This window comes from Catharus ustulatus, chromosome 5, assembly GCF_009819885.2.
Source record: "Catharus ustulatus isolate bCatUst1 chromosome 5, bCatUst1.pri.v2, whole genome shotgun sequence".
Classification (NCBI taxonomy): Eukaryota; Metazoa; Chordata; class Aves; order Passeriformes; family Turdidae; genus Catharus; species Catharus ustulatus.
In genome coordinates, this window is record NC_046225.1 from 76412072 (window position 1) to 76439977 (window position 27906).

At 61.5% G+C, this 27906-nt stretch overlaps 1 protein-coding gene across 1 annotated transcript in view; it reads left to right on the forward strand.

Moving 5' to 3' along the window:
• Positions 1–339: 339 nt before the first annotated feature.
• Positions 340–27906, forward strand: part of LOC116996866 (disintegrin and metalloproteinase domain-containing protein 33-like) — a 41799-nt gene continuing 14232 nt past the window's right edge. Inside the window, exons 1-13 of the mRNA XM_033060888.1 lie at positions 340–457; positions 3225–3307; positions 13504–13580; positions 15506–15581; positions 16375–16451; positions 17593–17779; positions 19249–19314; positions 19403–19474; positions 20911–21077; positions 21780–21864; positions 23069–23211; positions 25855–26032; positions 27058–27147. Of these exons, the coding sequence (XP_032916779.1) occupies positions 340–457; positions 3225–3307; positions 13504–13580; positions 15506–15581; positions 16375–16451; positions 17593–17779; positions 19249–19314; positions 19403–19474; positions 20911–21077; positions 21780–21864; positions 23069–23211; positions 25855–26032; positions 27058–27147 (1419 nt within the window). The remainder of the gene's footprint in view (positions 458–3224; positions 3308–13503; positions 13581–15505; positions 15582–16374; positions 16452–17592; positions 17780–19248; positions 19315–19402; positions 19475–20910; positions 21078–21779; positions 21865–23068; positions 23212–25854; positions 26033–27057; positions 27148–27906) is intronic.

Here is a 27906-nt window from a genome sequence, read left to right on the forward strand (position 1 = left end):
CCATGGGGGATGATTGATGGATGGATCCATGGATCCATGGGGGATGATGGATGGATGGGTTCATGGATCCATGAATCCATGGGGGATGATGGATGGCTGGAGCCGCGCGGGCGGGGGAAGCCTGGGAGCCGCCGATCCGCGGGTCTGGTTCTCATTACGCGGCCGGGCCGGGCCAAGAAACACAGCAATAAATAACGGCGAACAAAGCCGCCCCCTCCCCGCCGCCCCCCGGCCGGGCCGCGCTCGGGGCCGCGCCGGGGGAGGGACCCGACGGCATAAAGAGGAGGAGGTCGGGCCGGAGGCGCCGAGTCGGGGCGGTGACAGCCCGGGAGCGGCGGCATGGCCGGGCCGGGCCCCCCCGGGCCCCGCCGGGGCTCGGCCAAGGGCTGGGGGCTCCGCCTCGCCCTCCTGGGGGTCCTGCTGGGGCTCCCCCCGCGGGGCCGGGCGGGGCCGGCAGGTACGGGGGGCTGGGGGCGCGGGTGGGACGGGGTGGGATGGGGATGGGAGGGATGGGATAGGGATTGGACGGGATGGGGATGGGGATGGGGGGCTCCGGGCTGCGCTCGCTCCCCCCGGGCAGCCCCCAGACCCCGCGGAACCCCCAGACCCCGCGGAGCCCCCAGACCCCGGGCAGCCCCCAGACCCCGGGCAGCCCCCGGACCCCGCGGCTCCGCTCCCGTCCCGGCGCTGCCGCGCTCGCCCTGCGGCTCCCCCAGGGATGGGAGGGGATGGGGAGGGGTCGGGATCGGGAGCGGGACCCCCGGCACAGGGACGGGGCCGGCTCAGAGCCCCCCGAGCCCGGCTCAGAGCCCCCCGAGCCCGGCTCAGAGCCCCCAGCCCTGCCCAGCCCTGCCAGCTCCCGGCCGTGGCTCTCGGAAGGAGCTCGGGCTTTGCTGCCCTGCGGGTTTTGGGGTGAATCGCGGCTCGTTCGGTGCTGAGGAAATGCAGGATTTTCTCCAGAGGCTCCTATCACTTTGTAAATGGGAGCCAGAGCAGGACAGGGGGTTCCAGTTCCCCTTGGGCCGCCTGGAGCCTCTTCCTCATCCCTGGTTCCTTCCCCAGCCATGAAGAGGTCAGGGCTGATGTTCCTCTACCCGGAGCACATTTTTGGTTATTATTTTTTTTTTCACTTCCGAGCTTTGCCGGGCTGTCTCTGGCTGCTGTGAGAGTTTTGCAGCAGCTCCGAGAGAGCCGGGAGCAGCTGGGGAGGGACGGGGAGGGCGGGGGAGCCGGAGCTTGGTCCCAGAACCGGGGGAGAAGGGATCGATGCTGCTCCGGGAGGGTCCGGGCTCGGTGCCCCCATCCCAAAGGGCCAAGCAGCGCTGCTCCCGCAGCATTCCCCAAAAGGGCTGGGAATGCGTTTTCCAGGAAACCAGGGGAAGGGGGGTGTGGGAAACCCTTTCCGTGCTGCCTTTGGGTTTATTTGAGTTGGGTTTTTGAGGCCCCGTCTCGCGCTCCCAGTCTCTCAGATTCCCAGAAAACCAGAGACAAAGCAGTGGGAAATTTAAAATATCACAACTGAGATCTCATCTCTGGAATCTCCCAGCTGAGGGATTTTTGGGCCGTGGCCCAGCAGAGCCGCCCCTGGGTCCCATCGCCTCCCGGGCGGCGTGGGAGAGAGCTGGGGCAGCAGCGGCTTTGGGAATTCTCCCTTGGGAATTGAGAATTGAGAATATCGGGATTTATTGGGGCTGGGGCAGCAGCGGCTTTGGGAATTCTCCTTTGGGAATTGGGAATTGAGAATATCGGGATTTATTGGGCTGGGGCAGCAGCGGCTTTGGGGATTCTCCATTGGGAATTGAGAATATCGGGATTTATTGAGAACGGGGGCAGCAGCAGCTCCCTGCCATAATCCCTTGGGAATTGAGAATATCGGGATTTATTGGGGCTGGGGCAGCAGCGGCTTTGGGAATTCTCCTTTGGGAATTGAGAATATCGGGATTTATTGGGGCTGGGGCAGCAGCGGCTCCCTGCCCTCCCCTTGGGAATTCTCCCTTGGGAATTGAGAATTTCGGGATTCCTTCCTTCTCTCTGGAATGGGAGAGCACCAATCCCCGGCGGGCCCGTGCCTCAGTTTCCCCGCGAGCAGGAGCAGAGTGTGGCTGGGGCGGGGGCCGGGCTGGGCTCTCGGAGGGGTGAGCAGGGGGAGGCCGGGCTGGTGCCACCCCTTATCTGCAGTTATTCCTGGAATCTGATTCCAGGCTATATTTAATGGCACTGATTAAATACCTCGGCGATAGCGCCGGGGTGACCCGGTCCCAGCGAGCTCCAGCAGCGATTCCCAGCCCATAGCCCCACCCTGGCTTTTCTTTTGTCTTCTCAACAACTTCATCTCCCCTGGAGCCAGAGCCCTGGGTGTCTGCACGAGGAACCAAAACAAGCCCATAAAACGAGGGCCCTGAGCCCTGTTATTGCACTCCCTAAGTAAATAACTTTGCTGGGGAACTTGATTCCATCCAAGCTCTCCCTGACAACATTTGGCTTGGCAAGGTGGCCCAAGCCTTGACATTTTTGTTCAGCCTCATCCCCTCTCTGCAGCGGCTTCAGATTTTAATTTTTTGTTCTGCTGTCATCCAGGCTTAAGTCATCAGTGGCTGCTCCCTGTGCTGCAGTCAAATCCAGCTCATTGTTTAGGAAAAAAATAATCTTAGAAAGTCGGTCTGCCTTGGATGGAGCCAAGGAATGGGCTGTGCTGTGCTGGGATGGCTCAGAGCAGCCCTGACAGCCACAGCTCCAGCCCAGCTCGGGCTGCAGGGGCAGGGCTGGGTTTGGGTGGTGGGACCCCACTGCCCTGTCCCAGGAATCACAGTATGGAGCAGTCTGGGTTGGAAGGGACCCTAAAGCCCTCCCAGCCCCTCTCCAGCCACGGCAGGGACCCCTCCCAGTGTCCCAGCTGCTCCAAACCCCAGGGTCCAGCCTGGCCCTGGGCACTGCCAGGGATCTGGGGCAGCCACAGCTCCAGCTGCTTCTCCAGGGTGGAGATTTAGGGGATTTAGGGCGCTGTTCAGGAGCCTGGGAGCCTTGCAGGGCTGGGCTGGGCTGGGCTGAGCTGGGCTGGGCTGGGCTGAGCTGGGCTGGGCTGGGCTGAGCTGGGCAGGGGGTGACACTGCCTTTGTGCTGTGTCCATCCCCAGGAGCACCTGAGAGGAGGCTCTGGGTGCTGGCCCTCAGCCCTGTCCCTTCCCCAGCTCCCAGGCTCTGCTCACCAGCTCCTGTCTTCCCCAGGGCCGCAGTCCCACGGAGAGCGGGTCACCCCACACTGGCTGCTGGGGGGCCGTGCCCGGAGAGCCGTCAGCCTGGAGGAGCAGGTAAGGGCAGGGCTGGGCTGGGCTGCTCCCTCCTGTGCTGCTGGGATGGGGATGGAGGCCCTGAGCTGCAGGATCCACGAGCAGGGTGTGGAGTTTCAGGATCCATGGGCAGGGTTTGGAGTTTCAGGATCCAGTGGGTTTGGAGTTTCAGGATCCATGAGCAGGGTGTGGAATTTCAAAATCCGTTGGGTTTGGAGTTTCAGGATCCATGAGCAGGGTTTGGAGTTTCAGGATCCATGAGCAGGGTTTGGAGTTTCAGGATCCATGAGCAGGGTGTGGAGTTTCAGGATCCATGAGCAGGGTTTGGAGTTTCAGGATCCATGAGCAGGGTTTGGAATTTCAGGATCCACGAGCAGGGTTTGGAGTTTCAGGATCCAGTGGGTTTGGAGTTTCAGGATCCATGAGCAGGGTTTGGGAGTTTCAGGATCCAGTGGATTTGGAGTTTCAGGATCCATCTCCATCCTCAGGTGATGAACAGGGAAGCAGAGCACGCAGCAGTGGGTTAATTAAGCATGGTGTTAATGATGCTGGCAGGAGGAAGGATGGCCAGGGGCTGCAGGGTGAGGGGAAGGGATCCATGAGCTGGGAGAGAGGAGCTGGAGCTGATGGCAGCTCGTGGTTTGGCCGGGATAGAGGGAAAGGGAAAGTGCTGCCAGATTGGAGAGCTGTGCCCTTGGAACAGCCATGGGGGAGCAGAGGATGTCCCCTCCCGGGGCTGTCACCCCTCCCAGGGCTGTCACCCCTCCCTGGTGTCCCCGCTGTCCCCAGATCCCTCCATGAGCTGCCTGTGGCCACCCTGGCCGGGGCTTGGCCCCTTGCCCGCTCTGGGCTCAGCCGGAGCTGCAGCTGTCCCTGGGAGGGGCCGGGGGCTCTGGGCAGCTCCAGCCCCTCCCCAGCTGGGGTTGGCTCTGCTGGGAGGGGACTCTGGTGCCACCACACCTGAGATGCTCCAGGTGAGCCCTCCTGGCTCCAGGAGGTGCCAAAGCCATCAGGGGCTCAGGGCCCGGTGCTGCCCTGGCCCCCCCTGCCCTGTCCCCCCTGCCCTGGCTGCTCCTCAGGGCTGGGGGCAGAAATGTCCCCTCCCTGGCAGTCCCAGCTCTATATTTAATTTGGAAACCACTTGAGATGGGGACACGTGGCAGGGCAGGTTTATTCCTGCTCCTGCCAACACCCCGTGCCCAAGTGGTGCAGGGGGTGCAAACCACAGCAGGGGGATTTTGGGGGGGATTTGGGGGCTGCAGTGGCTGGGCAGGAGCTGCTGTGTTTCCTGGCATGTGCTCTGCTGCAGCCCCAGGCAGCCTGGAACAAGGAGCCTCCTGTTCGTGGAGCAGGGAGGGAGGGGACAGAGGCGTGGTCGGTGCTGGAGAGGGGGGATTTGGGGGGGAAGGATGGGGGTGACCAGGCAGAGGATGGCATGAGCCCCACTGGCCCTTTTAGCCCTGGTACTGCTGAGGTTTGTATTTTTAGGATCAATTTAGTCTGTTCTGTCCCCATCCTGTCCCCTCCTGCCCTCCAGCAAAGATCCTGGAACCTGTGTGATCCTTTGGGAATCCTTGGGATTCCCACATCTGTGGGAGTGCCTGTGCCAGGAGACAGCACCCCAGCCCAGGGAGTGATGGGCTCAGCCTGGTGACCCCCCAGGCTCTGCCCTGGGGCTGCTCCTTCATCCCTCCATCCTTCATCTCTTCATCTCTTCATCCGTTCATCCCTTCATCCCTTCACCCCTTCATCCCTTCATTCCTGCCCTGGGGCTGCTCCTTCATCCCTCCATCCCTTCATCCCTTTACATCCCTTCATCCCTCCATCCCTTCATCCCTTCACCCCTGCCCTGGGGCTGCTCCTCATAGGATGCTCTGGGATGCTCTGGGACGCTCTGGGATGCTCTGGGACTCTCTGGGATGCTGTGTGATGCCCAGGGATGCCCTGGGACTCTCTGGAATGCTCTGGGACGCTCTGGGATGCTCTGGGGTGCTCTGGGATGCAGGGATGCCCTGGGATGCCCAGGGATGCTCTGGGACGCTCTGGGACTCTCTGGGATGCTCTGGGATGCTCTGGGATGCTCTGGGATGCAGGGATGCCCTGGGATGCCCTGGGATGCTCTGGGGATGCTTTGGGATGCTCTGGGACACTCTGGGGCTCTCTGGGATGCTCTGGGGTGCTCTGGGACGCTCCGGGTGTCCCACAGTCCCTGGCCATGCCCGAGTCTCCTTTTCCCCAGCCCTGGGGCGGTGCTGGCCCCGCGGGGCCATCGTGTGCGGGCAGCAGCGCTGGGTGGGCCGGCCCTGCCTCCCCTGCCCCTCCCCTGTGCCATTGTTCGGGCTCAGCTGCTGAGCACACATGGCAGGAGTTTGGGAGGGGGTCACGGGGAACCCTGATTGCAAACAGCTCCCTCGGACCCTGCACCACATCCTGCTCCTCCATCCCCTCCATCCCCTCCATCCCCTTTTCCCCTTTTCCCCTTTTCCCCTCCATCCCCTTTTCCCCTCCATCCCCTTTTCCCCTCCATCCCCTTTTCCCCTCCATCCCCTCCATCCCCTCCATCCCCTCCATCCCCTCCATCCCCTCCATCCCCTTTTCCCCTTTTCCCCTCCATCCCCTTTTCCCCTCCATCCCCTTTTCCCCTTTCCCCCTTTTCCCCCTTTTCCCCCTTTTCCCCCTTTTCCCCCTTTTCCCTTTTCCCCCTTTTCCCCCTTTTCCCCCTTTTCCCCCTCTCCCCCTTTCCCCCTTTTCCCCTTTTCCCGTTTTCCCCTTTCTTTTCCCCTTTTCCCCTTTTCCCCTCCATCCCCTCCATCCCCTTTTCCCCTTTTCCCCTTTTCCCCTCCATCCCCTTTTCCCCTCCATCCCCTTTCCCCCTTTTCCCCTTTTTCCCCTTTTCCCCTTTTCTTTTCCCCCTGGAGCTGTGGCCAGACTGAACAAACCCCACCAGGTTTGTTGTGCACCATCCCTGCCCTGGCCCGAGCCTGACTCCCAGGGATGCTTTCCCAGAGAGGAGGCTGCTCCATGGGCTCCTGGATCCTGCCCCTGGTGTTGGCCAAGTGATGCAATCCCTGAGCTGCTCCTCAAAGCCCCAGGGCCGGGATCAGCTGCCTGGGGAGGCCGGAGCTGCTCCAGCAGCTGCAGATCCCATCAGTGAATCCTCCACAGAACATCTCCTGGAACCTTCCCCGTCCTCCCAACATCCGGCTCTGGAGCTTCCTCAGGAGCTCAGGGCTTGTGGGAGCTGCCCGAGCAGCTGGCTGGGCTTTGGGCTGGGCTTTGGGCCGGGCTTTGGGCCGGGCTTTGGGCTGGGCTTGGCTTTCCCAAGGAACTCGGTGCTCCCTGAGCCTGCTCCTGGAGCAGGAGCTTCCCAGCAGGGCTGGAGGAGCTGGATGGGGAGGATGTTCGGAGCTGTGGGGAAACAGGGAACAGCTCAACCCCCTGGCCCTCTGCAAGGAGTGCTGAGTCTGAACAATGGAGTGAGAAATGAAACCAGACCTGAGCTGGACCTGGAGGGTCCTTGGGCCAGTCCTGGGCTGGGGCCTGGCCAGGGCAGAGTCAGTTCCACAATGCTATAATTCCATAATTCCATAATTCCATAATTCCCGTGGGACTGGCTGTGCTGGGATGTCCTGCACACCCAGCCAGGGCTGAGCAGGGGGGTCCTGCAGCCTGGGCAAGGACTGGGACACTCTGGGCATGGCTGCTGGAAAAAGGAGATCAGGGAGCAGGGGGAGCTGGGGAAGGGCTGGAGCCAGGATGGGACTGGAACCTGTGGGGATTGCTGGGATCCAGAATGGGACTGACTGGAACCTGTGGGGATTGCTGGGATCCAGGATGGGACTGACTGGAACCTGTGGGGATTGCTGGGATCCAGGATGGGACTGACTGGAACCTGTGGGCATTGCTGGGATCCAGGATGGGACTGACTGGAACCTGTGGGGATTGCTGGGATCCAGGATGGGACTGACTGGAACCTGTGGGCATTGCTGGGATCCAGGATGGGACTGACTGGAACCTGTGGGGATTGCTGGGAGCCAGGATGGGACTGACTGGAACCTGTGGGCATTGCTGGGATCCAGGATGGGACTGACTGGAACCTGTGGGCATTGCTGGGAGCCAGGATGGGACTGACTGGAACCTGTGGGCATTGCTGGGATCCAGGATGGGACTGACTGGAACCTGTGGGGATTGCTGGGATCCAGGATGGGACTGGAACCTGTGGGGATTGCTGGGATCCAGGATGGGACTGGAACCTGTGGGGATTGCTGGGATCCAGGATGGGACTGGAACCTGTGGGGATTGCTGGGATCCAGGATGGGACTGACTGGAACCTGTGGGCATTGCTGGGATCCAGGATGGGACTGACTGGAACCTGTGGGCATTGCTGGGATCCAGGAGGACACTGGAGCCTGGGTCATGGTGGAACCCAGGATGATACTGGAATTTGGGATGTTGCTGGAGCCCAGGATGATACTGGAACTTGGGATGTTGCTGGAGCCCAGGATGATGATGCTGGATCTTGGAATGTGCTGGAGCCCAGGACAGTGCTGGAGCCTGGGGTGATGCTGGACCCTCGAATGATCCTGGAGCTTGGAATGTGCTGCAGCCTGGGATGATGCCGGAGTGTGGGATTGTGTTGGACCCTGGGATGATACTGAAGCTTGGGATGTTGCTGGAGCCTGGGATGATGCTGGAGTTGGGAATGTCCTGGAATGCAGGGTGATGCTGGACCTTGGAATGATGCTGGAGCCTGGGACGATATTGGAAGTGGGAATTATTTTGGAGCCTGGGGTGATTTTGGAGCCTGGAATGATGTTGGAGCCTGGGATGATGCTGGAAACTGGGATGATTTTGGAAGCTGGAAGATGTTGGAGCCTGGGATGATTTTGGAATCTGGGATGATGCTGGAGCCTGGGATGATGTTGAAAGCTAGGATTATTTTGGAGCCTGGGATTATTTTGGAGCCAGGTATGATTTTGCAAGCTGGATGATGCTGGAACCTGGAATGATGCTGGAAGCTGGAAGATGCTGGAGCCTGGAATGATTTTGGAGCCTGGGATGATTTTGGAAGCTGGGATTATTTTGGAGCCTGGGATTATTTTGGAGCCTGGTACGATTTTGGAAGCTGGAAGATGCTGGAGCCAGGAGGATGCAGGAGTGCAGGAAGAGGCTGATCCTGGACCATTCCCAGTTTGCAGCATCGTGGCAGGAGCCCTGGGCTCAGGCCAGTGTTTGTTTAATTAGTGCCCGAGGCACAATGAGCAGTGTTTAATTAGTGCCCCAGGCACAATGAGCAGCGTTTAATTAGTGCCCGAGGCACAATGAGCAGTGTTTAATTAGTGCCCGAGGCACAATGAGCAGTGTTTAATTAGTGCCCCAGGCACAATGAGCAGTGTTTAATTAGTGCCAGCACCTTGCCTGGCCCAGGGTTGGGTCCTGGGCTCCTGCCTGGCACAAGCACTGCCCACATTCCCCTTTCCCTGTTTCCACTGCCCTGATCCCTGCAGGAGCTGAGCTGGCACCAGGATCCCTCCCCTGCTCCCACGGGGGAAACTGAGGCACGGGGGAGAGGAGAGCTGGTGGTGCATGCCCTCAGAGGGAGGGGACACAAATCCATCAGCAGCCTTTGGCAGAGGGGAGAGGGGATGGAGCTGCCAGTGCCGGATAACCCTGGACACGCTCGGGTCTCTTTAAGACAGCAGCTGGGAAAGGAAGAACTGTGCCAGTAACGGCCCTGGAGTCCAGCACGGAGTCATTGCTGGGGAATTCTGAGCCGGGAGCACCCCCGGGCTTGGGGAGGAGGAGGAGGAGGAGGAGGAGGAGGAGGAGAGGGCTGCAGGGAGCGGGTGTTGGGGAGATCAGAGACGGGGAGAAAAAAAGGGAGGGCAAGACGGGGGAAAGGAGGGAAACGGCAAGAAAAATGTCCAGACCATGTTTGGCCAGGCAGCGATGTTTGTACAAGATCGTGTTCCAAAAATACCGCCCGTTCCCAGCGCCGCCGGGGGAGCTGCAGCCCCTGCCCGGCTCCAGCGGGGCTGCAGGGCTCTGACGGGGAGGGCACAGGACATAGAGCATGGAACACAGGGCTCTGACGGGGAGGGCTGGGGACAGAACATAGAGCACAGAGCACAGGGCACTGCTGGGCTGGGCACAGGATATAGAGCATGGAACACAGGGCTCTGACGGGGAGGGCTGGGGACAGAACATAGAGCACAGGGCTCTGCTTGGGCTGGGCACAGGATATAGAGCACAGAACACAGGGCATAGAGCACAGCACACTGATGGGCTGGGCACAGGATACAGAGCATGGAACACAGGGCACGGAGCACAGGGCTCTGCTTGGGCTGGGCACAGGATACAGAGCACAGGGCTCTGACGGGGAGGGCTGGGGACAGAACATAGAGCACAGGGCTCTGCTTGGGCTGGGCACAGGATATAGACCATGGAACACAGGGCTCTGACGGGGAGGGCTGGGGACAGAACATAGAGCACAGAGCACAGGGCTCTGCTTGGGCTGGGCACAGGACACAGAGCACAGGGCACTGCTGGGCAGGGCTGGGCACAGGGCTCTGACGGGCTGGGCACAGAACATAGAGCACAGAGCACAGGGCTCTGCTTGGGCTGGGCACAGGATATAGAGCATGGAACACAGAGCTCTGACGGGGAGGGCTGGGGACAGAACATAGAGCATGGAACACAGGGCTCTGCTTGGGCTGGGCACAGGGCTATGACGGGCTGGGCACAGGATATAGAGCACAGAACACAGGGCATAGAGCACAGCACACTGATGGGCTGGGCACAGGATGTAGAGCATAGAACACAGGGCACAGAGCACAGGGCTCTGGTCAGGCTGGGCACAGGACATAGAGCATAGAACACAGGGCTCTGACGGGGTGGGCACAGGGCATAGAGCACAGGGCACTGATGGGCTGGGTACAGGGCACAGGGCTCTGGTCAGGCTGGGCACAGAACATAGAGCATAGAACACAGGGCTCTGCTCGGGCTGGGCTGGACACAGAGCACAGGACACAGAGCACAGAGCACTGATGGGCAGGGCACAGGGCACAGGGCACAGAGTGCAGGGCACTGAGCACAGAGCACTGATGGGCAGGGCACAGGGCACAGAGCACAGGGCACTGAGCACAGGGCACTGACAGGCTTGGCACAGACCACCGGAGACAGGGCACAGAGCACAGAGCACCACAGCCGAGCCAGGGACACTCTCTGGGCTCTGCCAGAGCTGGGGACACTCGCTGGGCAGTGCCAGAGTTGGGGACACTCGCTGGGCAGTGCCGGAGCTGGGGACACTCGCTGGGCTCTCCTGGAGCTGGGGACACTCGCTGGGCAGTGCCAGAGCTGGGGACACTCGCTGGGCTGTGCCAGAGCTGGGGACACTCGCTGGGCAGTGCCAGAGCTGGGGACACTCGCTGGGCTCTGCCAGAGCTGGGGACACTCGCTGGGCTCTGCCAGAGCTGGGGACACTCGCTGGGCTCTGCCAGAGCTGGGGACACTCGCTGGGCAGTGCCAGAGCTGGGGACACTCTCTGGGCTCTGCCAGAGCTGGGGACACTCGCTGGGCTGTGCCAGAGCTGGGGACACTCGCTGGGCTGTGCCAGAGCTGGGGACACTCGCTGGGCTGTGCTGGAGCTGGGGACACTCGCTGGGCAGTGCCAGAGCTGGGGACACTCGCTGGGCTGTGCTGTGAGGTTCTCTTCTTGGGCACTGTGCCCACTCGCCTTTTTTGGAGCTGGGCAGATGGAGCCGGAGGCAGAGGGAGCTCAGCCAGTCCCATCTCCATCCCCATTCCCATCTCCATCCCTGTTCCCATCTCCATCCCCATTCCCATCTCCAGCCCCATTCCCATCTCCAGCCCCATTCCTATCCCCATTCCCAGCTCCATCCCAGTACACTTTGTTCTAAATTCTAGATTTTTTTACTTTTCATAAAACACTGAGGCATATTCTTACTTACTTAAAACTAAATTTTTTACTTAATATCTATGCAACATCATAATGTTTCTGCTTACTTAAAACTAAAGCTTACACTTGTATTTTATGTCTGTGACTTAATGCACTTTAATTTCTTTAGCAGTTTTAATTCAATCCCTGCTGATTGCTGATTTCTCTCTGAAGGACTCGGAGACAATTCTGTTTCACACACCCCAACCCATCCCCAATCCTGCCTGGGGAGCAGCCCCTCCGTGTCCCCTCCGTGTCCCCTCCGTGTCCCCTCTGTGTCCTGTGGAGCCCTGTGGGGCTCCTTGGAGCCACAGCCACCCTGGCCAGGCTGAGCAGCTCTGGGCTGGCAGCAGTGCTCAGCTCCTGCTGGGCTGGATGTGCAGGAGCTGGGAGCACAAACCCGGACAGCAGTGCCAGGGGCTCGGCAGCTCTGCCCCTCCTGCTGCATTCCTGTGCTCCAGTGCCAGCCCAGGGGTGCCAAGGGTGACCAAAGCCACCCCTTCCTCTGTCCCCTGTCCCTCCAGAGCCGGGCAAACCTCGCCAGGGCCACGGGCAGGTCAGGGGTCCCGTGGTGACCCCGAGGGCTGGCAGCCTGCTGGGGGACACAGGGACAGCCCAGCCATGGACATGAGTGTCCCCAGGGTGTGGGGACACAGGGACAGCCCAGCCATGGACATGAGTGTCCCCAGGGCATGGGGACACAGGGACAGCCCAGCCATGGACGTGAGGCTCTCAGTGTCCCCAGGGTGTGGGGACACAGAGACAGCCCAGCCATGGACATGAGTGTCCCCAGGGCGTGGGGACACAGGGACAGCCCAGCAATGGACCTGAGTGTCCCCAGGGTGTGGGGACACAGGGACAGCCCAGCCATGGACATGAGTGTCCCCAGGGTGTGGGGACACAGGGACAGCCCAGCCATGGACATGAGTGTCCCCAGGGTGTGGGGACACAGGGACAGCCCAGCCATGGATGTGAGTGTCCTCAGGGTGTGGGGACACAGGGACAGCCCAGCCATGGACATGTGTGGGGACACAGGGACAGCCCAGCCATGGACATGAGGCTCTCGGTGTCCCCAGGGCGTGGGGACACAGGGACAGCCCAGCCATGGACGTGAGGCTCTCAGTGTCCCCAGGGTGCGGGGACACAGGGACAGCCCAGCCATGGACGTGAGGCTCTCAGTGTCCCCAGGGCGTGGGGACACAGGGACAGCCCAGCCATGGACATGAGTGTCCCCAGGGTGTGGGGACACAGGGACAGCCCAGCCATGGACATGTGTGGGGACACAGGGACAGCCCAGCCATGGACGTGAGTGTCCCCAGGGTGTGGGGACACAGGGACAGCCCAGCCATGGACCTGAGTGTCCCCAGGGTGTGGGGACACAGGGACAGCCCAGCCATGAACATGTGTGGGGACACAGGGACAGCCCAGCCATGGACGTGAGTGTCCCCAGGGTGTGGGGACACAGGGACAGCCCAGCCATGGACATGTGTGGGGACACAGGGACAGCCCAGCCATGGACGTGAGGCTCTCAGTGTCCCCAGGGCGTGGGGACACAGGGACAGCCCAGCCATGGACATGAGGCTCTCGGTGTCCCCAGGGTGTGGGGACACAGGGACAGCCCAGCCATGGACCTGAGTGTCCCCAGGGCGTGGGGACACAGGGAAGGGCAGCACCTGGGGCTCCAGCCCATCCTGTCAGTGCCCCTGGGCCGTGCTGGGGCGGATCCAGAGCCAGGTTCCCATTTCACACCCTCCGAAGAGAGGGAATGAGTAAAAGCAGCGGCATCCCGGGGAAGCTGACTCACTGTTTCCTCTCTCTGCCCGGTGTTCTGAGGTATTTTTAACAGCCCTTATCCGGTGCCCGGGGCTTGGTGGCCATTTCCATGTCCCCAGGGGTGCACGTGGCCACCAACCCTCCCAGGGCTGGGGCCCTTTTCCGTGGATCAGACCCCCAGTGGGACAGAACTGGGTGGGATGGAGCACACAGAGCCCTGCTCAGGATGCTCCTGGTGCTGCTCCTCAGCCTGGCTCCCATCCTGGTTCTGGGATTTGCTGCCTGAGCCCCGAATCTCGTGTGAATCCTGTGTAATCCCTGCTGGGCTGGCAGTTCAGGGAAATCATCTTTCCCCGTGGCAGGGGAGCAGCAGGAGGAGCAGCCCGGGGAGGAGAGGCTGGGATGCCCTGGAGCTGGGGGCAGAGCGAGGTTCTGGCTGCAGAAGGTTCTGGATCTTTCCTAACCCCGTTCCCTCCTTTCCCTGCAGGTGCCGGCGCCTGCCCGGGCAGAGGTGGCTGTGACGGCCGAGGGCAGAGAGCTGGTGCTGGTGCTGGAGAGGAACCAGTGAGTGCTGGGCTGGGACTGGGGAGGGGACACTGGGGGTCCCAGCAGGGCTGGAAGGGTCTGGCACCCTGCCCAGCACAGAGGGGACACTGGGGGTCCCTGCCAGGGCTGGAAGGGTCTGGCACCCTGCCCAGCACAGAGGGGACACTGGGGGTCCCTGTCGGGGTCCGACCAGGGATGGAAGGGTCTGGCACCCTGCCCAGCACAGAGGGGACACTGGGGGTCCCTGCCAGGGTCCCACTGGGGCTGGAAGGGTCTGGCACCTGCCCAGCAGGGAGGGGACAGCCCAGTGTGGTTCCATTTGGGCTGAAATGCTCCTTTTGCCACCTTGGTCACCCCTTTCTGGGCTACTTCTCTGCTTCTCTTTGGATGCAGGTGACAGCAGCATCTGTCCCCTGTCCCCTGTGCCACTCAGGCAGCCTGGGCTCCCCTGGGGCAAGGACAGAGCCTGTCCCCTGTGCCCTGTCCCCTGTGCCCTGTGCTGTGCCCTGTCCCCTGTGCCCTGTGCTGTCCCCTGTCCCCTGCCCCCTGTCCCCTGTCCCTCTGCCTGATCCCTGGCTCAGCTGGGATGGGACCAGCTCAGTCCCTGCTCCCTGGCCATGGTAGGATTTGCCTTTCCCGTGTCCTCAGCCCATCTGTCCCCTGTGCCTGTCCCCACCCTGTCCCTGTGTCCCCACGCTGGCCAGGCCCTCGCCCTGCAGCCCCCCCGTGTCCTGGCAGGAGCAGGCTGGGCTGCTGTGTCCTGTCTGAGCTGCCGTGTCCTGTCTGGGCTGTGGCTGGGGTCACTGGTGCCAGGCAGGGTGAAGCCACAAACGTGCCCACAGGGACGTGTCTGGGCCACTCTGGCTGCAAACCAGCGGGAGAGAGGCGGGAGCTATTTTGGGAGTGCTGCTGCTTCATTTCCTCCTGCACAATTAAACCTTTGGGACGGCGCCAAACCCCCAAAACAGAGCAGGGAGAACCTGGCTGGCTGTGTCCTCTGGTGCTGCCCTTCCACAGGACCTGCCATCCCCAGGGGGACCTGCCATCCCCTCTGGGGTACCTGCCATCCCCTCTGGGACCTGCCATCCCCTCTGGGACCTGCCATCCCCTCTGGGACCTGCCACCCCCTCTGGGACCTGCCATCCCCTCTGGGACCTGCCATCCCCTCAGGGACCTGCCATCCCCATGGGGACCTGCCATCCCCTCTGGGGGACCTGCCACCCCCTCTGGGACCTGCCACCCCCAGGGGGACCTGCCATCCCCTCTGGGACCTGCCATCCCCACGGGGACCTGCCATCCCCTCTGGGACCTGCCATCCCATCACCCTGGGATCTGGGCAAGCTCACACAGACCTGGGCAATGCAGGAAAACTCCTTCCTTTTTCCTTTTTCCTTTTTCCTTTTTCCTTTTTCCTTTTTCCTTTTTCCTTTTTCCTTTTTCCTTTTTCCTTTTTCCTTTTTCCTTTTTCCTTTTTCCTTTTTCCTTTTTCCTTTTTCCTTTTTCCTTTTCCCTTTTTCCTTTTTCTTCCCTTTTTCTCCTTCCTCTCCTGTCGGGCATGTGTGGATGCCTCAGCCAGGTTTAGACTCAGCTCAGCCAGTTTCAGGCTCAGCTCAGCGGCTGTGTGCATGGCTCAGCCAGGTTTAGACTCAGCTCAGGGGATGTGTGGGTGGCTCAGCCGTGCTCAGGCTCAGCTCAAGGCCTATATGCATGGCTCAGCCAGGTTTAGGCTCAGCTTAGGGGCTGTGTGCATGGCTCAGCTCAGGGGCTGTGTGCATGGCTCAGCCAGGTTTAGGCTCAGCTCAGGGGCTGTATGCATGGCTGAGCCATGCTCAGGCTCAGCTCAGGGGCTGTGTGCATGGCTGAGCCAGGCTCAGGCTCAGCTCAGGGCTGTGTACATGGCTCAGCCAGGCTCAGGCTCAGGCTCCTGACCCTCTCTCTCACAGGCTGCTGGCCCCAGGTTACACCGAGACGCACTACAGCGAGCAGGGCCAGCCCGTGACCGTGACCCCCAACCACACGGTGCGTGCAGGGGGGGCTCTGCTCCGTGTTGGGGGCTCCCCCCGGTGCTCGGGGCTCCCCTCGGGGCTCCCCCCGGTGTGTTGGGGGCTCCCCTCCCTGGCTGCAGGAACGCAGCTCCTGCCACCCCCGCTGCGGGCACAGCGCTCGTCTGGCGGGGAGATGGAAATGGGGAGGGGGAATGGGGAGATGGAAATGGGGAGGGGAAAATGGGGATGGGAAAATGGGGATGGGAAATGGGGAGATGGAAATGGGATGGGGAAATGAAGAGGGGAAATGGGGAGATGGAAATGGGGAGATGGAAATGGGGAGATGGAAATGGGGTGGGAAAATGGGGAGATGAAAATGGGGAGGGGACATGGGGAGGGGAAGTGGGGAGATGGAAACGGAGAGAGGAAATGGGGAGGGGAAATGGGGAGATGGGAAATGGGGAGGGGAAATGGAGAGGGGAAATGAGGAGAGGGAAATGGAGAGGGGAAATGGGGAAGGGAAATGGGGAAATGGGGAGATGGGAAATGCAGAGATGGAACTGGGGAGGGGAAATGGAGAGGGGAAATGAGGAGATGGGAAATGGAGAGGGGAAATGGGGAGATGGAAATGGGGAAATGGGGAGGGGGGAAATGGGGAGATGGAAATGGGGAGGGGAAATGGGGAGATGGAGAAGGGAGGTGGCACTGGGGAGGTGGCACAGGAGGGGTGGCACAGGGGAGGTGGCACTGGGGAGCTGTCTGGGCTCAGCACTGGGGGCTGCTGCCCTAAGCCAGGTCTCTCTCTCTCTCTCTGTCCCTCTCTCCAGGAGCACTGTCACTACCACGGCCACGTCCGCGGCCACCGCGGCTCCTGGGCCGTGATCAGCACCTGCTCGGGAATACGGTATGGGGGAACTGGGGGAACTGGGGGAACTGGGAATGGGGGAATACAGTATGGGGGAACTGGGGGAACTGGGGGAACTGGGAATGGGGAATGGGGCAACTGGGAATGGGGAATGGGGGAATACGGTATGGGGGAACTGGGAATGGGGAATGGGGGAATTGGGGGAACTGGGGCAACTGGGGCAACTGGGAATACGGTATGGGGGAACTGGGGCAACTGGGAATGGGGGAACTGGGGCAACTGGGAATGGGGGAATACAGTATGGGGGAACTGGGGGAACTGGGGGAATACGGTATGGGGGAACTGGGAATATGGTGTGGGGGAACTGGGGGAACTGGTGCAGCTGGGGGAACTGGGAATGGGGGAATACAGTATGGGGGAACTGGGGCAACTGGGGCAACTGGGGCAACTGGGGGAATACGGTATGGGGGAACTGGGGGAACTGGGGGAACTGGGAATGGGGGATGGGGCAACTGGGTATGGGGGAATACGGTATGGGGGAACTGGGCCAACTGGGGGAACTGGGAACAGGGAATGGGGGAATACGGTATGGGGGAACTGGGTCAACTGGAAATGGGGCAATACAGTATGGGGGAACTGGGGGAACTGGGAACAGGGAATGGGGCAACTGGGAATGGGGGAATATGGTATGGGGGAACTGGGAATGGCGGACTGTGGTATGCAGAAGGGAGTAGGGAATGGGGGAAGGAGCAGGGTATAAAGGAAGGAGCAGGATATAAAGGAAGGAGCAAGGAATGGGAACTGGGATTGGAGGAATGCAGGGTCAGGGCGCTGTGGGGCTGACAAAGGGTGGGATGGATCCACTGCTCCTGTCTCTGCAGGGATCCCCTTTGGGACCACCCAGGGCAGCACCAAAGCTCCTGCAAGCCCAGCCCCAAATCCTCTTTGGGGCTGATTTCCCACTGCTCCCATCTTGTCCTTCTCCCTTCTCCCACCCTTCACCCAACCCCACACTGGGCAGGGACCCTATTTTACTCCCAGGAATTTGATCCCTGCAGGGGGCAAGGCCCTGGGGCTGTTTGGGCAGAGCTCCCCAACTCCTGGGCACAGACCAGGCTGATGGGCAGAGTTTGTGGGGTGGGAGCACGACAGGAGCCACTGGGGCTGTTCCCACTTCCAGGGGCCTCATAGTGCTGAGCAGCAACACCAGCTACTACCTGAGCCCCCTGGGGACCCCTGAGCCAGGTCTGCACCTCATCCACCGAGCAGAGCACCTGCCCATGCCAGGGGGCACCTGTGGGCACGGCCAGCACCTGGCGAGCACCGTGGCTGGCATTGCCCAGCTCCTCCAGCCACAGCACCCACGGGTAAATCCACTCAGGGAATGCTCATGGTGAATCCACTCAGGGAATGCTCATGGTGAATCCACTCAGGGAATGCTCATTGTAAATCCACTCAGGGAATGCTCATTGTAAATTCACTCAGGGAATGCTCATTGTAAATCCACTCAGGGAATGCTCATTGTAAATTCACTCAGGGAATCCTCATTGTAAATCCACTCATGGGTAAATTCTCATGGTAAATCCACTCAGGGAAGTCCTTGTGGGTAAATCCACTCAGGGAAATCCTCATGGTAAGTCCTTACAGGTAAATTCTCATGGTAAATTCCATGGTAAATCCTCATGGGTAAATCCTCATGCTAAATGCTCATGGGTAAATCATCGTGTTAAATTCTTATGGATAAATCCTCATGGGTAAATCCTGGTGGGTAAATCCTGACAGGTAAATCCTCATGATAAATCCTGACAGGTAAATCCTCATGGGTAAATCCAGTTGGGTAAATCCTCACGGTAAATCCTGGTGGGTAAATCCTCATGGTAAATCCTCATGGTAAATCCTGACAGGTAAATTCTGGTGGGTAAATCCTCACAGGTAAATTCTGGTGGGTAAATCCTCATGGTAAATCCAGTTGGGTAATTCCTCATGGTAAATCCTCATGGGTAAATCCAGTTGGGTAAATCCTCATGGTAAATCCTGACAGGTAAATTCTGGTGGGTAAATCCTTGTAGTAAATCCTCACAGGTAAATTCTGGTGGGTAAATCCTCACAGGTAAATTCTGGTGGGTAAATCCTCGTGGTAAATCCAGTTGGGTAAATCCCCATGGACCTGTCTGGGGACAGGCAGAGGGCTGGGAGGGTGTCCTGGCACTGCTCCCATGTCCTGGGCAGGGCTGTGCAGGGCTGGGAGGGTCTGTGTGAGTGAATTGAGTTTGGACAGGAGACCCCAGGGGATGTGTGGGCTGGGTGTCGGTGCTGCACCCTACAGTGTGGGATTTGGAGCACCCAGATGTTCCCTGTCACCCCGTGCCTCAGTTTCCCCTCTGAGCTGTCCCTGCTGAGCAGCCCTGGTGTCTGGAGGGTGCCAGGGCTGGGGCTGCCCCTCCTTGCTGAGCAGCCCTGGTGTCTGGAGGGTGCCAGGGCTGGGGGCTGCCCCTCTTTGCTGAGCAGCCCTGGTGTCTGGAGGGTGCCAGGGTGGGGGCTGCCCCTCCTTGCTGAGCAGCCCTGGTGTCTGGAGGGTGCCAGGGCCGGGGCTGCCCCTCTTTGCTGAGCAGCCCTGGTGTCTGGAGGGTGCCAGGGCCGGGGCTGCCCCTCTTTGCTGAGCAGCCCTGGTGTCTGGAGGGTGCCAGGGCTGGGGGCTGCCCCTCTTTGCTGAGCAGCCCTGGTGTCTGGAGGGTGCCAGGGCTGGGGGCTGCCCCTCCTTGCTGAGCAGCCCTGGTGTCTGGAGGGTGCCAGGGCCGGGGCTGCCCCTCCTTGCTGAGCCCTGTGCCTGCTGCAGGCCAGGAGAGATGCCTGGAGGACCATGAAGTACATGGAGCTCTTCATCGTCGCTGATCACACCCTGGTGAGTGCTGGGGACAGAAACCAGGGCCCCTCAGTGTCCCCACCCTGGATTTACCCCCTGACCCTGCCCCATGCTCGTCCCTCTGCAGTACAGGAACCAGAACCTCAACCTGGGCCGCACCAAGCAGCGCATTGTGGAGATCGCCAACTACGTGGACAAGGTGAGGGACTGCCAGAGCCTTGTAGGGACTGTCCCCGTGCCACCAGGGCAGGTGACACGGAATGATGGCAGTCCAACCACTCCCAGCTCCGCCAGGGCCACCGCTGCCATGTCCCCAAGTGCCACATCCAAGTGTCCCCTCTGGACTGAGCTTTGTCCCCCATGGGCTGAGCTTTGTCCCCTGTGAGCTGAGCTTTGTTCCCCCTTGGGCTGAGCTTTGTCCCTCTGGGCTGAGCTTTGTCCCCTCTGGGCTGAGCTTTGTCCCTGGTGGGCTGAGCCTTGTCCCCATGAGCTGAGCTTTGTCCCCCTTGGGCTGGGCTTTGTCCCCATGGGCTGAGCTTTGTCCCCATGGGCTGAGCTTTGTCCCCCTGGGCTGAGCTTTGTCCCCCATGGGCTGAGCTGTGTCCCCTCTGGGCTGAGCTTTGTCCCCATGGGCTGAGCTTTGTCCCCATGGGCTGAGCTTTGTCCCTGGTGGGCTGGGCTTTGTCCCCTGTGAGCTGAGCTTTGTCCCCCTTGGGCTGAGCTTTGTCCCCCATGGGCTGAGCCTTGTCCCCATGGGCTGAGCTTTGTCCCCATGGGCTGAGCTTTGTCCCCGTGGGCTGAGCTTTGGCCCCCTTGGGCTGAGCTTTGTCCCCATGGGCTGAGCTTTGTCCCCGTGGGCTGAGCTTTGTCCCCTCTGGGCTGAGCTTTGTCCGCCTGGGCTGAGCTTTGTCCTTCATGAGCTGAGCTTTGTCCCCCTGGGCTGAGCTTTGTCCCCATGGGCTGAGCTTTGTCCCCCATGGGCTGAGCTTTGTCCCCCATGGGCTGAGCTTTGTCCCCTGTGAGCTGAGCTTTGTCCCCATGAGCTGAGCTTTGTCCCCATGGGCTGAGCTTTGTCCCCATGAGCTGAGCTTTGTCCCCTCTGGGCTGAGCTTTGTCCCCGTGGGCTGAACCTTGTCCCCATGGGCTGAGCTTTGTCCCCGTGGGCTGAGCTTTGTCCCCATGGGCTGAGCTTTGTCCCCCTGGGCTGAGCTTTGTCCCCATGGGCTGAGCTTTGTCCCCCTGGGCTGAGCTTTGTCCCCATGGGCTGAGCTTTGTCCCCGTGGGCTGAGCTTTGTCCCCCTGGGCTGAGCTTTGTCCTGCATGGGCTGAGCTTTGTCCCCCTGGGCTGAGCTTTGTCCCACTTGGGCTGAGCTTTGTCCCTGGTGGGCTGAGCTTTGTCCCCATGGGCTGAGCTCAGCAGGGAAGTTCTGGGCCCTGCCTGGGATCAGTGCTGGCATCTTTGGCAAGGCAGGACAGGCTGAGGTGCTGTCACTGAGTGTCCCCGTGCCACCCTGGCTCCTGTGCCCCCTGTGCCTGTGAGGCCGAGCCTGCCGGTGGCTTTGGGGACAGCCAGAGGGGACACAGCCACCCCAGGAGGGCCCTGCTGTCCCCAGCCCCTCCAGCTGTCCCCCTCAGTTCTACAGGCTGCTGAACATCAAGGTGGCGCTGATCGGGCTGGAGGTGTGGACGGAGCGGGACCAGTGCGCGGTCAGCAGCGACGCCAACGCCACGCTCTGGGCATTCCTGCAGTGGAGAAAATCGCTGAGGGCACGCAAGAAACACGACAACGCCCAGCTGCTGACGTGGGTGACACGGCTGGGGACAGGGGGGACAGGGCTGGGGACAGGGCTGGGGACAGGGGTGACAGGGCTGGGGGTCCCAGCTGGGGACAGGGCTGGGGACAGGGCTGGGAACAGGGCTGGGGGTGCCAGGGCTGGGGACAGGGCTGGGGACAGGGGTGGGGGTCCCAGCTGGGGACAGGGCTGGGGGTGCCAGGGCTGGGGACAGGGCTGGGGACAGGGCTGGGGACAGGGCTGGGGGTGCCAGGGCTGGGGACAGGGCTGGGGACAGGGGTGACAGGGCTGGGGACAGGGCTGGGGGTGTCAGGGCTGGGGACAGGGCTGGGGACAGGGCTGGGGACAGGGGTGCGAGGGCTGGGGACAGGGCTGGGGGTGCCAGCTGGGGACAGGGCTGGGGACAGGGCTGGGAACAGGGCTGGGGACAGGGGTGGGGACAGGGCTGGGGGTGCCAGGGCTGGGGACAGGGCTGGGGACAGGGGTGGGGGTCTCAGGGCTGGGGACAGGGCTGGGGACAGGGCTGGGGGGGACAGGGCTGGGGGTCCCAGCTGGGGACAGGGCTGGGGACAGGGCTGGGGACAGGGCTGGGGACAGGGCTGGGGGGGACAGGGCTGGGGGTCCCAGCTGGGGACAGGGCTGGGGTCCCAGCTGGGGCTGGCACTCCAAACCCCCCCAGTGCTGAGCTGCCCCGCTCTCCTGCCCGGGCAGGGGGAAGACCTTTGGGGGCACCACCATCGGGATGGCTCCTCTGGAGGGGATGTGCAGCGCCGACAACTCCGGGGGGGTCAGCGTGGTAAGGGGGCTGGGGGTCCCTGTGCCACCTCTCTGGGGCTGGGGGTCCCTGTGCCATCTCTCCGTGGGGCTGGGGGTCCCTGTGCCACCTCTCCGTGGGGCTGGGGGTCCCTGTGCCACCTCTCTGGGGCTGGGGGTCCCTGTGCCACCTCTCCATGGGGCTGGGGGTCCCTGTGCCACCTCTCTGGGGCTGGGGGTCCCTGTGCCACCTCTCCATGGAGCTGGGGGTCCCTGTGCCACCTCTCCATGGGGCTGGGGGTCCCTGTGTCACCTCTCCATGGGGCTGGGGGTCCCTGTGCCACCTCTCTGGGGCTGGGGGTCCCTGTGTCACCTCTCTGGGGCTGGGGGTCCCTGTGCCACCTCTCCATGGAGCTGGGGGTCCCTGTGCCACCTCTCCGTGGGGCTGGGGGTCCCTGTGCCACCTCTCTGGGGCTGGGGGTCCCTGTGCCACCTCTCCGTGGGGCTGGGGGTCCCTGTGCCACCTCTCTGGGGCTGGGGGTCCCTGTGCCACCTCTCTGGGGCTGGGGGTCCCTGTGCCACCTCTCCATGGGGCTGGGGGTCCCTGTGCCACCTCTCTGGGGCTGGGGGTCCCTGTGCCACCTCTCTGGGGCTGGGGTGCAGCCTCAAGGGAGGGCTGATGTTGCAGAGCCCCTGTCCACTCCCTGTTCTGGGATCACCTCTGCCCAGATAACTCCTCCTCCTCCTCCTCCTCCTCCTGATGGTGGCCCTGGCCATGGTGGGGTGCTCGTGGTGGCCTTGGTGACCTTTGGTCCCAGGGCAGGGCGCTGGTGGCACCCAGGTGTGCGGGTTTGGGATGTGCCCTGGGATTTCAGCAGCTGGCTCCAGCCAGGAGCTCCAGCAGCCGGGAACATCAGAGACCAGAGCCCATCCCTGCCACGAGCCTGCCCCAGCCCAGGGCTGTGTCCCCTGTGTGCCATCCCTGCTGTGGGTGACCCTCTGTGCCATCCCTGCCGTGTCCCCTGTGTGCCATCCCTGCCGTGTCCCCTCTGTGCCATCCCTGCCGTGGGTGACCCTGTGTGCCATCCCTGCCATGTCCCCTGTGTGCCATCCCTGCCGTGTCCCCTGTGTGCCATCCCTGCCATGTCCCCTGTGTGCCATCCCTGCCGTGTCCCCTCTGTGCCATCCCTGCCGTGTGTGGCCCTGTCCCCCGGCCCTGGTGGCCATGCTGAGCTGTCCCCCCGCAGGACCACGCGGAGCAGCCCATCGGGGCCGCGGCCACCATGGCCCACGAGATCGGCCACAACTTCGGCCTGGTGCACGACAGCCAGGGCTGCTGCCGGGAGGCCACCCCCGAGCAGGGCGGCTGTGTCATGGCAGCGGCCACCGGGTGAGTGGGGCTGGCCCGGGAGTGTCCCCAAAGCTGTGGGTGTGTCCCCAAAGCCCTGGATGTGTCCCCAGTGCCCTGAGTGTGTCCCCAAAGCCCTGGGTGTGTCCCCAAAGCCCTGGGAGTGTCCCCCAACGCCCTGGGTGTGTCCCCAACGATGTGGGTGTGTCCCCAATGCTCTGGGTGTGTCCCTCAATACCCTGGGTGTGTCCCCAAAGCCCTGGGTGTGTCCCCAATGCCCTGGGTGTGTCCCCAATGCTCTGGGGAGTGTCCCCAGTGCCCTGGGGTGTGTCCCCAAAGCCCTGGGTGTGTCCCCAATGCTGTGGGATGTGTCCCCCAAAGCCCTGGGATGTGTCCCCAAAGCCACCAGCAGGCTGTGGGTGCTGTGTGCAGGTGGCAGTGGGCAGGGAATGTTGTCACCTCTGCTCTGGAGCCAGGCTGGGAGAGCTGGGAATGTTCCCCTGGAGAAGGGAAAATGCCAGGGAATGCTCAGAGTCCCTGCAGGGGCTCCAGGAGAGCTGGAGAGGGACTGGGGACAAGGGCTGGAGGGACAGGACACAGGGAATGGCTTCACTGGGAAAGGGGAGATTGGGCTGGGATCTGGGCAAGGAATTCCTGCCTGGGAGGGTGGGGAGGGGCTGGGCTGGAATTCCCAGAGAATTCCCTGGATCCCTGCAGTGTCCCAGGCCAGGCTGGACATTGGGACAGTGGGATTGTCCCTGCCCTGGCAGGGCTGGCACCACAACCCATCTGCCTGGTGCCAGTTTCCCCCCCCAGAGTTCTCCTCCCTTTGGGATTTCCAGCTGCTGACGATGCTCCCAGCCCAGACATCCCTGAGGAAAAGCAGGGATTTCACTCCCTGTTTATTCCCTGGAGTTTGAACCCACCTGCTCTTCCAGTTAGGAGGCAATAGTGGGACCCCATTTGTGGTTTGGGGCTGCCAGAGCCCAGCAGGATCCCACAGGATTTAAGCTCTGCCTGGGGGATTGTGGTGGTGAAAAGCAAATTTCTGTGTGTGCTCAGCCTGTGCCCCCTGCCCAGCCCTGCACGAATGGGTGTGAATACAAACTGCCCAGCTCCACAACCTGCAGGCACCTTCAGCTTCCCCTCCAGCTCAAGAGATCTCAAAACCACTTTTGTAAAATGCTCTCTGAGTCATCTTGAGATGTCCTGGTATGAAAATATTTTTCAGCTTTTAGAGGAAATGAAACTGCTTCTAAGAAGGAGGAAATGTTTCCTTCTTCTTCATAAACCGCCAAAACCTCCCAAACCGTGAAATTACAGAAGAACCTTGCTCAGAGGTTCTGTAGAAAAGGAGCATTTCTCCTGTTTCTCAGCTCCCTACACTCTGTAGGCTCTATTTTAATTTTTTTGCTGGTCTCTGGGTTATTTCTGGTGTTTATTTTCCATATTTTGTTAATGTTCAGTGGTTTTCAGCCACCCCAGGTGTGGGTTAGCCCGGGTGGGTGGTTGGTGGCGGTTCGGTGAGAGCAGGAAGGGTTTGGTGAGAGCAGAGGGGCCCTGCAGGGGTTTGTGGTGACACCCAGAGCACTGCTGGGCTGGCACCTGCAGCTGGGGCTCACACCTGGGGTTCAGCCCCAGGAGGGGGGGTTGGTGTCCAGGGGTGACGGACTCTGCCTGCCCCACCCCGTTCTGGCTGTTGGTGTGGCTGTGCCAGCTGGGTGGGAAATGTTCCTGGGCTCACTGAGCAATGGGGAACTGCTCTTGGGAGGGTTTGTGCCACTCTGTCCCTGCCCTGAATCCCCAGGTCCATGTCTAAATCCCCAGGTCCCTGTCCTAAATCCCCAGGTCCATGCCTAACTCCCCAGGTCCATGTCCTAACTCCCCAGGTCCATGTCTAACTCCCCAGGTCCCTGTCCTAACTCCCCAGGTCCCTGTCCTAACTCCCCAGTTCCCTGTCCTAACTCCCCAGGTCCCTGTCCTAACTCCCCAGCTCCATGTCCCAAATCCCCAGCTCCATGTCCCAAATCCCCAGGTCCCTGTCCTAACTCCCCAGGTCCCTGTCCTAACTCCCCAGCTCCATGTCCCAAATCCCCAGCTCCATGTCCCAAATCCCCAGGTCCCTGTCCTAACTCCCCAGGTCCCTGTCCCAAATCCCCAGGTCCCTGTCCTAACTCCCAGGTCCCTGTCCCAAATCCCCAGGTCCCTGTCCTAACTCCCCAGGTCCCTGTCCCAAGTCCCCAGGTCCCTGTCCTAACTCCCAGGTCCCTGTCCTAAATCCCAGGTCCCTGTCCTAACTCCCCAGGTCCCTGTCCTAACTCCCCAGGTCCCTGTCCTAAATCCCAGGTCCCTGTCCTAAATCCCAGGTCCCTGTCCTAACTCCCCAGGTCCCTGTCCTAACTCCCCAGGTCCCTGTCTAACTCCCCAGGTCCATGTCCTAACTCCCCAGATCCCTGTCCTAACTCCCCAGGTCCCTGTCCCAAATCCCCAGGTCCCTGTCCTAAATCCCAGGTCCATGTCCTAACTCCCCAGGTCCCTGTCCTAACTCCCCAGGTCCATGTCCTAACTCCCCAGGTCCCTGTCCTAACTCCCCAGGTCCCTGTCCTGAATCCCCAGGTCCCTGTCCCAAATCCCCAGGTCCTTGTCCTAACTCCCCAGTTCTCACTGTCCCCCCTTCTCCCACAGCCACCCCTTCCCTCGCGTGTTCAGCTCGTGCAGCAGGAGGCAGCTGGAGAGTTACTTCCAGAAGGGAGGAGGGATGTGCCTCTTCAACCTGCCCGACACCAAGGACCTGGTGGTGGCTCGGAAATGTGGCAACGGCTTCAGGGAGGAGGGAGAGGACTGTGACTGCGGGGAGGAGGAGGTGCTGGGGGTCTCAGGGGATTGGGGTGCTGAGGGGTACTGCTGGGTTTGGGGGTACAGAGTGACCCTGCTGGGTTTGGGGGTACAGAGTGACCCTGCTGGAATTTGGGGGACAGAGTGACCCTGCTGGGGTTGGGGGACAGAGTGACCCTGCTGGAATTTGGGGGACAGAGTGACCCTGCTGGAATTTGGGGGACAGAGTGACCCTGCTGGGATTTGGGATACAGAGTGACCCTGCTGGGTTTGGGGGACAGAGTGACCCTGCTGGAATTTGGGGGACAGAGTGACCCTGCTGGAATTTGGGATACAGAGTGACCCTGCTGGGATTGTGGGGACAGAGTGACCCTGCTGGAATTTGGGGGACAGAGTGACCCTGCTGGGGTTTGGGGTACAGAGTGACCCTGCTGGAATTGGGGGTAAAGAGTGACCCTGCTGGGGTTGGGGTACAGAGTGACCCTGCTGGAATTTGGGATACAGAGTGACCCTGCTGGGGTTTGGGGTACAGAGTGACCCTGCTGGGTTTGGGGTACAGAGTGACCCTGCTGGGATTTGGGGACAGAGTGACCCTGCTGGAATTTGGGGGCAGAGTGACCCTCCTGCCGCCCACCTCAGCTGAGGGAATTCCTGCACAGGGCATTTCCAAGGGAAGAGTTTGCTGTCACCACAGGGACTCCATCCCAAGGGCTTTTCCCAGTCCCATTTTCCTGAATCCGTTTATCCCAGTCCTGATTTCTCCTTGACTTTTCCCTTGAGTGCCCAGTTGTTCCTCGTGCCCTCTGTGCCTCAGTTTCCCCCGCTGCAGGACGAGCAGGGCAGTGCAGGGATGGGTGGGGAGGGGCTGGGGCAGTGCAGTGATCCTGGGGAGGGGTCTGGGGGCAGTGCAGGGATGGGTGGGGAGGGGTCTGGGGGCAGTGCAGGGATGGGTGGGGAGGGGCTGGGGCAGTGCAGTGATCCTGGGGAGGGGTCTGGGGGCAGTGCAGGGGAAGGGGTGGGACCTGTGCCCATGGAGATGTCCTGTCCCTGCAGGAATGCACCAACCCCTGCTGCAACGCTCACAACTGCACGCTCAAGGAGGGGGCCCAGTGTGCCCACGGCGACTGCTGCCACAGCTGCAAGGTGAGACCCCACCCAGCCCACCCTGTGCCCACCCCCTGCCCACCCTGTGCCCACCCTGTGCCCACCCTGTGCCCACCCTGTGCCCACCCTGCCCACCCCCTGCCCATGGGATGAGGTGGGACCCGGCCCTGCCATTCCCTTGGCACTCCTTGTCCATAAGGTGACAGTCCCTGTGCCCGCTGGGCAGGGCTCATGTGCAGCCTTGTGTCTGCAGGAGAGTCCTGGGATGGTTTGGGATGGAAGGGACCTCAAATCCCACCCATCCCACCCCTGCCATGGCAGGGACACCTCCCACTGTCCCAGGGGCTCCAGCCCCAGTGTCCAACCTGGGGCACTGCCAGGGATCCAGGGGCAGCCACAGCTGCTCTGGGCACCTGTGCCAGGGCCTCACACCCTGCCAGGGAACAATTCCTGCCCAAATCCCACCCAGCCCTGCCCACCCTGCCAGGGAACAATTCCTGCCCAAAATCCCACCCAGCCCTGCCCACCCTGCCAGGGAACAATTCCTGCCCAAATCCCACCCAGCCCTGCCCACCCTGCCAGGGAACAATTCCTGCCCAAATCCCACCCAGCCCTGCCCTGTGGCAGTGAAGCCATTCCCTGTGTCCTGTCCCTCCCTCCCTTGTCCCCAGTCCCTCTCCAGGAGAATTCCATCTTTGTGGCTGAGGTCCAGCTGAGGAGCGTGTCCCTGCACCCCGGCAGTTCCCAGCGGGCTCACAGGGCACCCGTGAGGTGTTTACAGTTCCCAGCTGTGCCAGC